The sequence below is a fragment of the Phascolarctos cinereus genome, unplaced genomic scaffold (genome assembly GCF_003287225.1).
Source record: "Phascolarctos cinereus isolate Bilbo 61053 unplaced genomic scaffold, phaCin_HiC Scaffold_726;HRSCAF=1367, whole genome shotgun sequence".
Lineage (NCBI taxonomy): Eukaryota > Metazoa > Chordata > Mammalia > Diprotodontia > Phascolarctidae > Phascolarctos > Phascolarctos cinereus.
Genome location: NW_027556098.1, coordinates 416,746,878 through 416,760,517, shown reverse-complemented (window position 1 = coordinate 416,760,517; position 13,640 = coordinate 416,746,878). Strand labels below are relative to the sequence as shown.

The following is a 13,640-nucleotide window of genomic DNA, read 5'->3' as shown; positions in this document are numbered from 1 at the left end:
GGGAATACACATTTATTAAGCACTGTGCCAAGAATGATACAAAGTCAAGATGATCCCTGCCCTTAAGGAGTTTATATTTTTTAAAAAATGATGAACTTAACAGTCATCAACAAACATGAATGTTTCCATATACAAAGGCCAGAAAAAGAGTTGAATATGTAACAGAGACTAATCAACGATAACTCAGCTCTTATAAATATGTGCAATGTGTATGGCTTAAGGAAATCCCCCATATGAATTTTAGTATTTCTACTTCCAGCTCAATAACCCAATGGGTTATTGGATTTTTGATTGACTAATGCGTTAGAACAGGGAGTGCATGTAAAAGATTCCTAGGGAGCAACCCTTCTCTTTTCCAGTCTCTAGGGATGAACAAGGAAGATCAGCTGGGCAAAAGGGAGTTTGCTTTAAGCCACACATTGCAAATTTTCATATGAGCTGGGCTCTCATTAGCCAACTTGTTAAACTTAATCTACCATTGAAAATGTCAAAATTAATATTACCTCTGGTTTCTACTGTATTGATTTTACAATGTAATTGGTTTTAATAATTGAGTTAGTATCTGCCTACAGCCACCTTTCTGTGTCCTTGAGTTAAGTGCAGGAATTTAGCTTTCCCTCTGAGTTAGTTAAAGAAACAATTTTTTAGAAAGTTGTTATCTCTCATACTGTTAGCCCTTGGGACGGAAGTTAAGTTGGTGCCATTTCCCGAAAGATACCTTTTCTGTTTTTGCCTGTCTTTGTGCAAGTAGGTGAGATTTATCTCCTCTAAGGAGATGAATGTGAGTCTGGTAGTTTTGATCCCTTAGCAAAGTGAGGCAGATGGGTCCCATAAAACAATGAACATTCCTTCATTATTAGAAAGGGGCATAATTAGCCTCTCCTAAAGGCCAGCCCAGTTTTCTTAGTATAGTCAATTGTAATGGTCCACAGCTACCAAGACCCCCTTCCTTCTTGTGTCAATAAAAAGGGTCCCTGCTTCTCAATGGGATCACTGGCCTTACTAAGGTGGCCAATTTGACCCACTTTGTTAACTATTTATTATACATGTCACTGTTAACAAACTGGTTTTACTCAGAGCATGTGCCTCCGTTTATCTTTATTGAATTTACTCAAGACACCATGTACAGCAATTTTTAAAATATACATTAAATTTAATATGGTAGTACCAGCACTGTCCTTGTCCATGTCCCTTTCTGAATTTCCTTCTGCCGTTCTATTTTTTTTCAAGTGTCCCTTTTTTTTGCATCACTATTACTCTTGTCATCTCCTAACAACTCTCCCTTCCACAAATAAAAGCCCTCCTTTCTAATCAAAAATACAATCAAACGAAACAAATTTGCTTTGTATTTAGTGGTGTCTGAAAATGTATGCCTAATTCTATGCCTACAATTCATCTTTCTGTGCCTTCCGTGCTTCATTGTCAGTCTAGAGTCATGATTGGTCTTTGCATTGATCGGAGTTCTTTCAAGGGTGTCCTTTACAATACTGTAAATCAGTGTAGGTGGCACAACAGAGAGAATTGGACTTGGAATTGAAAAGACCCGAGTTCAAATCCTGCTTCATACATTTAGTAGTTGTGTGACCTCAGGCATGTTACTTCACCTCTCTGCTTGTTTCCTCATCTGTAAAATGAGAATAATATCACCTACCTCTACGAGACGTTGTGAGGATCAAGAGACAACATGTATACATACATACATATATATATATATATATATATATATATATATATATATACATATATATATATATATATATATATTATATATGAAATTTGCAAACTTTAAAAGTTTATGTAAACACTACCTATTATTACTATGCATAAATTGTTCTGGTTCTTCTCACTTCACTCTGGTTTTTCCCTCTTTTTTATTTTTTCTCTCCTGACCTTAGCAAACACCGACTAAAATGAGCACTGTCACATAATAATGACAATGATAGCATTTCTATAGCAACTTGAGGTTTGTAAAGGAATTTACATACATTATTCCATTTTGTCATATACATAGTAGCACATATTATTGTACATACATTTTAATTTTAATCACTATTATACATATATCATTTTCTCTCATACATAGCAGAACATAGTATTATACACTCATTATCTTATCTATTATATTATGATTAAACATAACATCATATTATCATATAGACAGTAGAAGAGAAAAATTGTACATGAAAGGTAAATCTATTATATACAGCTCGATTTCCTTTTAAATATATTTCTATAATAAATTGAATATAGACCTCTTAAAGCTGCTTTTGTCTGTAAGTCCTTCTTGCTTTCTTTTTGTTCTCTGTCATTTAAAGAGATGTTTGATTTTGCTCTTCATCCCTCCACTTTACCTCCTAGAGACAGCCATACCATTTAACTAAGAATGTTTTTAAAACAAAAAAAGGATGAAAAGAAAAAATCAGCAAAACCAATCTATACACTGAAAAAATCTGAAAACATATGCAGTGTCCCATACCTAGGGATCTCCTATTCTTGTGAAGTCTCTTCTTTGGAGCCATAATTATAGTTTGTCATGTTGCAATTTTCAATTGTTTTGGGTGGTTGTTCTGTTTACATTGTTGTATCCACCTCTGATTGTTAGGAAGTTTTTTTTTCCCCCCTGACATTAAGCCTAAACTGGCCTCTTTTGAACTTTTACCCATTAGCCCTAGTACTGCCCTCTGGGGCCAAATGGTACAGATCCAATTCTTCCTCCATATGGCAGCCTTGGAAGATCACTATGACATCTTCCCAAGTCCCTAGTCTTCTCTTCCCCAGGCTAAATATACCAAGTTCTTTCAGCTGAGCTTCATATGACATAAATTCAAGGCCCCTTCCTATCCTATTGCCTCCACTTATCAATGTCTTTCTTGAATGGTGGTACCTAGTTCTAAATACAGTACTCCAGATAAGGTCTGACCAGGGTGGAGTACAGTGAGATTATTTACAACTCTTTGAAGAGTCCAATGCTACTGTAAGTGATATTTAAAAACTTTTTTTTCTTTCTTGTGGAGATGGGGCCTTCCATCCTTGCAACCACCAACACCAACCACTGTCTTACCAGCTGGTACTTAATAGCACTGGGGACAGAACCCCTCCCCACCCCAACCACCAGGTCCATAGGCGAGCAAAGGAGGGAGAGAAGTCCATCAACTCCACCAACTACCAACCCAGTATCACCAAAGGGGCAGGCTAGCTAGCCCACATGAATCAACTAAGAACCATGAAAGTGAGTTGGCAACCACAAGGTGGATCAAACCACCATTGTGACTGCTACCTTTCTGCAGGTCCCTGTGGAAACAACTTTGAAGCCAGAGCCGAAGTCCCAGGATTGCTGTGCCCCTCCCTCAACTACCATGGCTTCCAGCCTGGCCTCCACACTGTCACTGAAGGGAGCAATTCCCAACACCGACCACTTGCCACTGATGAGCATCAGTAAGCCCAAGAGGCCTCAGAATGCCAATGGCACCCAGACCAGAAACCCTGCCCTCACTGCCAACATCCAAGAGTGACTCGTATGAATATGCATCTGCCTCTGCAGATGCTGCAGCCCTCATCTCCTCAGAAGTCATACCTACTTAAGAGTGAGAAAAGAAAGTTCTTGAAAGTTCTAATGTCAAATGGTTCAACATCAGAAATAAGGTTTCATTTGAAATGACATTAAAGATGAATTACCATCTGCTTTGCCACTATAGCCTACAGACCACCCTGCCTTTCCATTTAACTTGTATCTGAAATCTCCTAAATGGGTTAGTTCCACCATTAGACTATAAGCAGCCTGAGCAAGGGCTGTCTTGCCTTTTGGTTTGCATACTCGGGGCTTTGCACCAAGGGTTTAATAAATGTGTTTTTTTTCATTGATTCATTGATGCTTTCAGGTTTTTGTCTGTAATTTGTTAGTTTTAACACTTGTACCTTGGTGAATCATAGTTTGGCTTTCTCCATGCTGGAGTGTTTTCTTTTGCTATAGGCCTTGCCTAATATTCATCACTCTGGAAAATTTTCCATAATAATTGCCTCAAAGTATTGAGTTTTTAAAAAATTTTTTCTGTAACCTCATTTAATCTGTTTATACTTATGTTATTTTCTAAATGTTATTTTGTCCTTAATATACTTTTTCAGTTTTATGACATCTTAATGTTATTCAATGTTATTTTTGTCTATTGAATGTCATTCTATTTCATTTATTCTATTTGATATTTTGACTGGTTTTTACTCCTTGAATGTCACTTTGAAATCCCCATTTGTTCCTTCCCGCCTGTATTATTATTACTGAATTATAATTCTGTCCGTAATCAAGCATTTATTATGTGCTTACTACATGGCAGATGCTAGGCTATTCACTGGGGATACAAAGAAAGGCAAAAATAGTCCTGCTCTCAATGAGCTCACATACTTACAGTATGTGGCCTCCTTTTAACTACCCTATTCTTTTAGAAGGTATACTATTCCAGAGCATATTCCCATCATATGTCCTATACCCTACCAAGACTGTGATAACTATAGTTTTGCTTTCTTAAATTAAGATCTTATTTGCTCTGCTTGTAATTCATGTCTGATTCATGCCATGTGTTATTCATGTCAAGTTTATCTTCTTTATTCTCAGAATCACAGAGTTGTAATGGGCCTTAATGGCCATCTAGTTCAACCCACATTTAATGATGTGACCTTTCAGACTTTGAAAATATTTTACATAAAGTGACAAAGGTTCAACCTGCCTGATCATAGGTTAAAAAACAGACTGGCCAATGGAACAGGCTAGAAAGATTTCAGAAATCAATAGAAGCACCAAAATAAAGACAAATTAGTTGAAACAGAAAAAAGGAATCACTACTGAAAAAAATGTTAAGAATGAAGAACCTAGAAATATGACCACAACAATATAAAAGGAAAAATAACATATACTTATATTGACCAGGCTTGGGTCCAGAGTGAAGAAAATGCACCTTCCTCCCTTTTTAGCAGACATGGGGAGACTTTGAGTATGGAATATTATGTAAATTGTCAGAAATAGTTGATAAATTGGTTGGTTTTGTTGAACTACTTCCCTCTTCCTCTTTTTATTCATGGTTAAAAAGGCTGACTCATTAGGAAGTAGGTTATATTTAGAACAAAGGTGATGTAAAAATCAATAAAAATATTATTAAAAAAGAAAAATTCTGGAAATATTGCACAATATGGAGACAAATTCAATTTCATATTTATACCATATACAAAAATAAATTCCAAATGAACCCATGAATTCTATATTTGTGTTTTCATGTAATTAGATATAGAAGAGTCATGAACACATACCTGTGCATATATGTATAAATACATTATAGATGCATACAAAGAAAAATATTAAGGAAAAAGTAGATTATCATTAGTGTACAGATGTAGTCATTTGTTCTATTGCTTTAATACTCAAGAATTTCAAAGACAAGGCTAATTGATTCAATTGTAGAAAAAAATGATGTGTGGTGAATAGAAAGCTTGACTTGTAGGATTTTCTGGGAACTGATACATCTATAAGAAAAATTACATCTTAAATGAATGAATGAATGGCTTAAAATATGGATTTTTCATGAAAAATCCAAACAGGCATAAATCACTTTTAAATAAATATAAGGAATCACCAATATATAGGATATAAACAGACACACTGATGAGGCACTATCTCACCACTATTAAAAGGGGCAAAAAATAAAAGAGATGACATGTAATATCAGTAGGACTGAGGATATTCATAAATATTCGTAAAATATCTTAAAGCATGCAATATATTTGCATGCCAGTCCGGCAATATGCTTTAAGAGGCATAAAGCTGGTTATATTCTTGGACCCAGTAATCCCACTAGGTATATATTCAAAAGAAAAAGGACATCTGTGCAAAGATTCAGATACATAGATGGAAAGACAAACTCACATATACAGAATGTTAGAGCTGGAAACAAGTTCACTTTTCTTTTACAAACCTTCAAACAAGAGCTTATCAAATAAGCCCTGACATCTCAGCTATCCAGTGTTTACCAAATGACCAATCTGAATAAAGCACTATGGCATACCCACAAATAACCTCCAGCATGAATGTAAGGATAATGAGAGTTAGCATTTACATCATGCTTTAAAACTTAAGTAAGTACTTCCTATCCACAATCTTATTTGATTTGTGATATCCTGTAAGGTGTGTCTTACAAATATTATAATCTTTACTTTAGAGATGACAAAACTGAAATTCAGAAAAGTTAATTGTCTTGCCCATGGTTAATAATTGTCTATTTTATATATATATATATATATAATATATATATATATATATATATATATATACACATATATATATATATATATATACATATATATATATATATATATAAATATAATACATATACATATTATATAAAAGTTAGTAAATGTCTGAGTCAGGTCTTCTCAACTCAGGGTCCAGCATTCTGTCCCCCATGCCACTAGATGCTATACAATTCCAAGATAATATCTATAGGATTTCTAATATAAACTTTCTGACATGTAAGGAGTGAGTCACAGTTGAGGGATTTATGATATTTGGGACACCGAAAGAATTTCTCTCCAGTATTTTTCTCTTAAGAGGCAGGGTGGTACAGTGATAGAAGACAAGCCCTGGAGTTAGTCCGGGTGACCATGATGGATCAGCTGCTAAAATTCTTAGTGCCCCAGACAACTCTCTTACACTGTAAGTTACACGAGTTGACAATTTGCTTTGATGGAGAGACTTCCCCACATTTGATGAAATTACAAATTTAGATAAAGTTTCTCTCATGTTCTTTAAGCATCTGCTCTTTGGCTGAAGACTTCTTGGTCCTTACATTAAAAGGACTTTCTTATGATCTTTAAGGTACAACTTAGTGGCACAGTGGCTAGAGTGCTGGGTCTGAAGTCAGGAAGACCAGAGTTCGAATCCAACTTCTGACGCTATGTAACTAACCCAGGGCATATCACTTAAACCAGTCTGCTTCACTTTCCTCAACTGCAAAGTGGAGATAATTATAGAATCTAGGGTTGTTATGAGAATCAGATGCGGTAATTGTAAAGCACTTAGCATGATGCCTGACACACAGTAAATGCCATATAAATGTTAATCATTATTGCCCAGTAGCTGAAGGTATTTCCCCATTCATTACAGTCAGAATCCCTCCCACATCAATAAAGAATGGCTCACAGAATCACAGAATTTCAGAAGTTGGGAGGGACCTCATCAGGCATCCACGCCAACTTGTAGCTCCAAAAGAAATACCCCTATAATCTATATAGTGAGTGTGCATTCAGCCTCTGCATGAAAACCTCAAAAGAAGGGAAGGCCACTAACTCTCACTGAAGTCCATTCCAGTTGGGATTGTTCTAATTGTCAGTAAATTTTTCCTCACACAACTCAGAAGCACACGAAGAGCTGATGTCATTCTCCTTCCTTCTCTGGTGATTTTCCTCCTTTCCTCCAGCCAAAGACCCATTTACTTAAGAGTTTTAGAGTTTAAAGGGACCTCAGCTTCATCTACTCCAATCCATACCTGAAGGAAACCCTTACTGTCACATAACAAATGGTCATTCTGCCTCTACCTGAAATACTCTAAGGAAGAACTCACAACTACTGAGGCAATTCATTACAGTTTATTCTGTTTTAGGACAGCTCTAATGATTCAGAAGTGTTTCCTGCATCTTTACAACTTCTACCCATTCCTGTTGTTTCTGGCCTCTGGGGTTGGCAAAACAGGTGATGTTTAGCTTAGGGAAAATAAGACAATGGGAGGCAGGAGTGAGGGGTGGTGCAATGGATAAATTGCAGAGGCAGATTTCGACTGAATGTAAAGTAAAATATCTTCTTAATTACCACAAAAAGGTGGAATTATTGCCTCAAGAGATACTGGGCTCTCCCTCACCAAAGGTCTTCAAGCAAAGGTTGGTAAGGTGTCACAGAAGGGACTCATGATCAGGTATTTGGTCACTAAGCTGAAACTAACTCAGATTCTATGACAGAGTAAATTCCCCAATATTCCTTAAGGGATGATCTGTTGCTGAAGTCATTCTCTATTTCATTATACTTATAGGGTTCCCCTCCAACATTAATTTTCTGGTGGTCTAAGGATTGAGTTGTTTGTAAATGCTTTCCCATATTCATTCTATCGATACTGATTTTACCCAGTATTTCCTATACTTTTCTATTCCATTCAGTAGAATGTAAGCTCCTAGAAGTCTGAGACTGTTTCCTTTTTTAGCATTGTATTTCCAATGCCTAGCAGTGCCCTGAACACAGAAGCTTTATAAATATATGTTGAATGAACCCTTAAGGATGAACAGTTACTGAAGATTTTCCAAAATTTCTTTATAATGAAAGAATTTTTCTCCAGCAGGAGTTATCTTACTTGCACTGGAGTTTCTCTTAATTTATGGAGGTTTTCCCACATTCATTGTGTTCGAAGGGTTTTCTTCAGTGTGGAGTCTCCAATGCTAAGATCCAATACAATAAGCATTTATTAATCACCTACTATGTACAAGGATACAATGACAAAGTAAAAGATAGTTCCTGCCCTCAGAGCTCACATGCTATTGGGGGGAATCACAGTATATTAAGAGAAAAATACACAGATAGATAAATCCACCCATCCACCCACCCACCCATCCATCCAATTATCTGAGAGAGAGAATTTGAGGCAATCTCTACCAACTATGGAGAGCAGAAAAGGTTTTACATAGACATACACTAAGCCTTGAAGGACACCAAGGATTTTAAGAGGGAGAAAAGCAAATGTGTTTCAAGAATTGGTGATGGCCTGTGAAAAGGCAAGGTAGGGGTGTGTGTGTGTGTGTGTGTATACAGGAGGGATGGGTGCTGAAATTCAGAATTTAGGAAGCAGCAAGCAGGCTAGTTTGGAAGGTAGGTAGAAGCCAGATTCTTTTTTTTTCCCCTTTTTGGTGAGGCGATCGGGGTTAAGTAACTTGCCCAAGGTCACACAGCTAGTAAGTGTTAAGTGTCTGAGGCTGGATTTGAACTCAGGTCCTCCTGACTCCAAGGCCAGAGCTCTATTCATTGTGCCACCTAGCTGCCCCTTGGAAGCTAGATTCTTAAGAATGAAAAGCTGGTGCTTTGGGCCTTTGCACATTTATTACATTCCATGGGATCCTCTGCTGTATCATGTCTTCAAATAAATTATAAGGCTTATGGCATAGGTTAAGGCTATTCCCATTAATCATGATTTTCTATTTTCTCTCCAGCATGAACTCTTTCATGTTTCCTTAGAGAAGAGCTGGTTCGAAAGGTCTTCCCACATTCGTTACATTCAAAGGGCTTCTCTCCCGTATGAATTCTTTTATGTACACTAAGGTTTCCTTTTTGTATGAAGGCTTTTCCACACTCAAGACATGTAAAGGGTTTTTCTCCAGTATGAAGTCTTTGATGCTTCCTAAGGGATGAGCTTTGGTTGAAGGCTTTCCCACATTCACTGCATTCAAAGGGTTTCTCTCCAGTATGAATTCTCTTATGTTCAGTAAGTCTTCCTTTTTCTATGAAGGCTTTCCCACATTCATTGCACACAAAAGGTTTCTCTCCAGTATGAGTTCTGTGATGTTTCCTAAGAGATGAGCTTTTGCAGAAGGTCTTCCCACATTCATTACATTCAAAAGGTTTCTCTCCAGTATGTATTCTTTTATGTACACTAAGGTTTCCTTTTTCTATGAAGGCTTTCCCACACTCATTGCAAGTAAAGGGTTTCTCTCCAGTATGAATTCTCTGATGCCCCCTAAGCGATGAGCTTTTGCTGAAGGCTTTCCCACATTCATCACAAGCAAAAGGTTTCTCTCCAGTGTGAATTCTCTTATGTTCAGTAAGTCTTCCTCTCTCTACAAAGGCTTTGCCACATTCATTGCAAACAAAGGGTTTCTCTCCAGTATGAATTTTCTCGTGTCCTTTAAGTGATGAGCTATTGCTAAAGAATTCCCACATTCATTACATTTGAATTGTTTCTCTTCGGTATAAAGTTTCCATTGCTCTTTAAGGGATGCACTGAAGGCCTTTCCACAATCTTTACATTCAAAGGGCTTCTCTCCTGCATGAATTATCTGATATTCAGTAAGTTTTCCTTTCTCTATGAAGAGTTTCCCACACTCATTACATGCAAAGGGTTTCCTTCTAGCATGAATTTTCTGATGTCTGCTCAATGATGAGTTTTGCCTGAAGGTTTTCCCACATTCATCACATGCAAAGGGTTTCTCTCCTGTATGAATTCTCTGATGTCTCTTCAATGATGAGCTTTTGCTGAAGTATTTCCCACATGCATTACATTCAAAGGATTTCTCTCCTTTGCGAATTCTCTTAAGAACAGGTTTTCCCCACTGTATGCAGTCTTTTCTAAACTCATTGTGTACAAAAGGTTTTGCCCCACTGTAAGTTTTCTGATGTCCTCTGACGGATGGCTTTTTGCTCAAGGCTTTTCCACTTTCATTCCATTCACATGTTTTTTCTCCTATAAGTTTTTTATGATATTGAATAAGGTCAGAGTGGAAGCTAAAAGACTTCTTAGGTTTGCCGAACTTCCAATGTTTCTTACCTGAGGAGGTTTTAGGACATTTAAGAATGCTTGAATACTGTTTAGAGCTTTTTCCATGGACACCAGATTTAAAGAGACCATTTTCTGTTGTAGTTCTCTCTTGTGAAACAAGGACTGACCCCAGGCTGAACTTTTGCCCAAACACATTACATTCATGGATGACTGTCACTGGTTTGGATTTCCTCTCCTGCTTGTCTTTCTCCTTTCTGACATCATATTTCCAGCCTTCTCCCAAATTGCAATTCCAAGGATCATCCTTTGTAAGTCTCAAAAAACTATCCTTGTCTGGAAGAGCCTCCTTGGATTCACTCTTCATCTCCTGATTAACAGAACCTGAAGAAAACAAACCAAAAAAAAAAAGCTCAATATTTACTGTTTCCTGTTGGGAAGAAAAAAAAATCTGCTTTTTGTAATTTTTGGCCTGTCTCCTCCATAAAGGACTAATGAGCAAAAATATATATAGAAAATTGTTAAGGGTTTGGAAACCACATCATGCTAAGACATAGCAAATCTGTTCCTCACAGAGAAGTGATTGGGTAAAAGTGCAGAATGACACATACACTTTCTGACATGGCCAATGAGCAAATTTATTTTCTTGACTATACGTATTTCTCATAAGAATTTTGGTTTTCTTTTTTCATTTTGGGTCTAGGAGAGGTACATAGGTTGGAGGAAGTATTTATTCCAAAAACAGAAAGAAAAAAGAAAACAGGGTCATTGAAGCAATTTTTAAATGAACAGAAGAGAACAGAAAGAAGGCCAGAAGGAAACACAGACAAGTGGGACAGCTTTGAAAATTACAAGTTAAATGTGTTAAATACATTATATGTAAACATAAAAGGACAATTTCATGCACAGTCCTCTTCTTTTATTCTATCTTGTATATGGAAATGCTCATTTTATTTGGTTTGCCAAGTTCCGAATAAAAAGAATAAAGTAAAAATAAAAAACCTGGAAACTGTAAGGTTGAAGAAGAGGGGACTTGGGCAGAAGCATAGCAGCCATCCACAACAATCTAAAATTCTGTCTTGGGGATTAAATATTCAGTGCTACTCTAGTGGACAAGTCTGGAACCAACCCATTAGAAGCTGCAGGTAGTTGGATGTTTAACTCATGACCCCAGAAGAATATGTGAATAATTAGCTTCAAAAAATGAACTGTCCTTTTTACAAAATAGTGATAATTTCATCTGTGGAAGTATATGAGAAGAAAATGGGTAACTCCATGATAGGGATAATGTAAGGCAGATCTCTGTAGAACCTTTCGGGTCCTTTTTAACATCGAGATCTTGTTATTAATTCTTCTTATTCATTAGAAAGTCACTTGTGAAATGTAAAAGAACGAAACAAAACATTTAAGAGATGTGTATGGGGAAAGAGGAGACACAGCTTAGAAGAAAGGAATATGGCATGTATAGAGGATATTAGGAAAGAGCAAAACAGGAGTAGAGTTTTGGAATGTCATTTTGGAGGGGTTTCATTGGAAGCCTTGAAAATAAAGTTTACTAGGGGCAGCTAGGTGGAGCAGTAGATAGGGCACCGGCCCTGGATTCAGGAGGACTGGAGTTCAAATCCGGCTTCAGATACATAACACTAGCTGTGTGACCCTAAGCAAGTCACTTAACCCCATTGCCTAGCCAAAAAAAAAAAGTTTACTCATTTAGACTTGATACATGGAGCAATAATAATAATTTATTATACCCTTTCAAGGAAGGTTCTTAAGGGAAAAGATCTTTTATGTACAGCAGTCTAGCATTTCAGAGACTGAAGTGCGAGACACCAAGAATCTGTTCAAGTCACCCAAGTATGACATGATAAGGACATAGACTGGGTTAACACAGGAACAGAGAATAAGTGAATCTAAGAGACATTAAAGAAAAAACCAAAAGGACTTAGTCACAGTTGTAATCTAGAAAAAAAAACTTTAAAAAAATTTTTAAAGAAAAAAGTAAAACCTCTTTTTTTGGACTAGTCTTTATTCAAGAAGCTGTCCGTTCCCTAGCCATGCCCCTTCTGCTCAGTGGCCTATTTTTGCACTAATCTTTCTCTGGATGTCTATCTCCTCCTGCCCCACTAATAACAAAGCAGCCTGTGCACACCCCACTTTAAAACACCCGAGCTGCTCTAATCATGAAGCTGTCATGGCCTAAGGAGCTGTCCTGAAGCACAAACCAAGCAGTCCCCGTGAGAACCTGAGGTAGCCATGCACCAAGTTCTAGGAGCATCTTCCCTCAAAAGCGTCATAAACTCCCACCTTCTGCCACAGCCCAAAGCCTCTGGTGATGTCCCTAACTGTAACCCTTTGCAGGCCCACTTTTAGGATGTCAGTCCAGCCCAGGTCGGGGTAGGAGAAGGGTCAGTAAGGCTGCCTCCTTGTTACCCTTTCTCTCTCAAGTTCACCTGGATGTCTTCAGGTTAGCCACGTGGCTTTCTCTTAAAGATGCCAAACAAAAGGCATATTTGTATTGTTTGTTACCTCAGCCATTTCTTCTCCAAAATCCATTTACCCCTAGAAATAGACCCTGACACAGTAGCAGGTGCTACTACTTTCAGCTTTTGCTTCCTCTTCTGCAAATTTCGTTTATTCCTGGTACCCAAAAGATGATGACACTAACTAATGGGATACAGCTGTGAGAGCTGGCCTAACATGCAGTTCCCTCAGACCTAAGTTTCACTTTTCTAAAAATCCCTGAGTTGAGTTTCCCCTTTCTCAAAAAAAATCCACGTCAGCACCAGCAGTTACTGGTCGCTCCACTTCCTGGCACACGCACACATCCAGTTCCCAAATATGGGTATGTTTGCTTCTACTGGGTATTAATTGCCGCGCGTTTAGATTGTATGCCTTGAGTACCCAGCCAATGGGGAGAAGAGGTAAGACAGCTGGAGGGGGCATGCGTTAGGGCTATAAAACTTCGCTTCTCACGGCCAGCCGGCGCACTCCCTGGCTGCTGCTGCCTGAGCGACAAGCGCTGTGCCCTTTCTCATGAGAAAGAATAAAGACCTTTTCTGATCTCTGATTCAAACTCCAAACTCTTGATTTCGGTGGTTGCTGTCCCACACACAGGGAACAAAGGAAGTTACT

The 13,640-nt window shown here is 37.7% G+C and overlaps 1 protein-coding gene across 1 annotated transcript in view; it reads right to left on the bottom strand.

Annotated features, from left to right (window-relative positions):
* Positions 1 to 7,611: 7,611 nt before the first annotated feature.
* LOC110219997 (uncharacterized) overlaps positions 7,612 to 13,640 on the bottom strand; it is a 51,828-nt gene continuing 45,799 nt past the window's right edge. The window contains 2 exon segments of the mRNA XM_021003837.2: positions 7,612 to 9,945; positions 9,948 to 10,892. Of these exon segments, the coding sequence (XP_020859496.2) occupies positions 9,200 to 9,945; positions 9,948 to 10,892 (1,691 nt within the window). The 3' untranslated portion in view covers positions 7,612 to 9,199.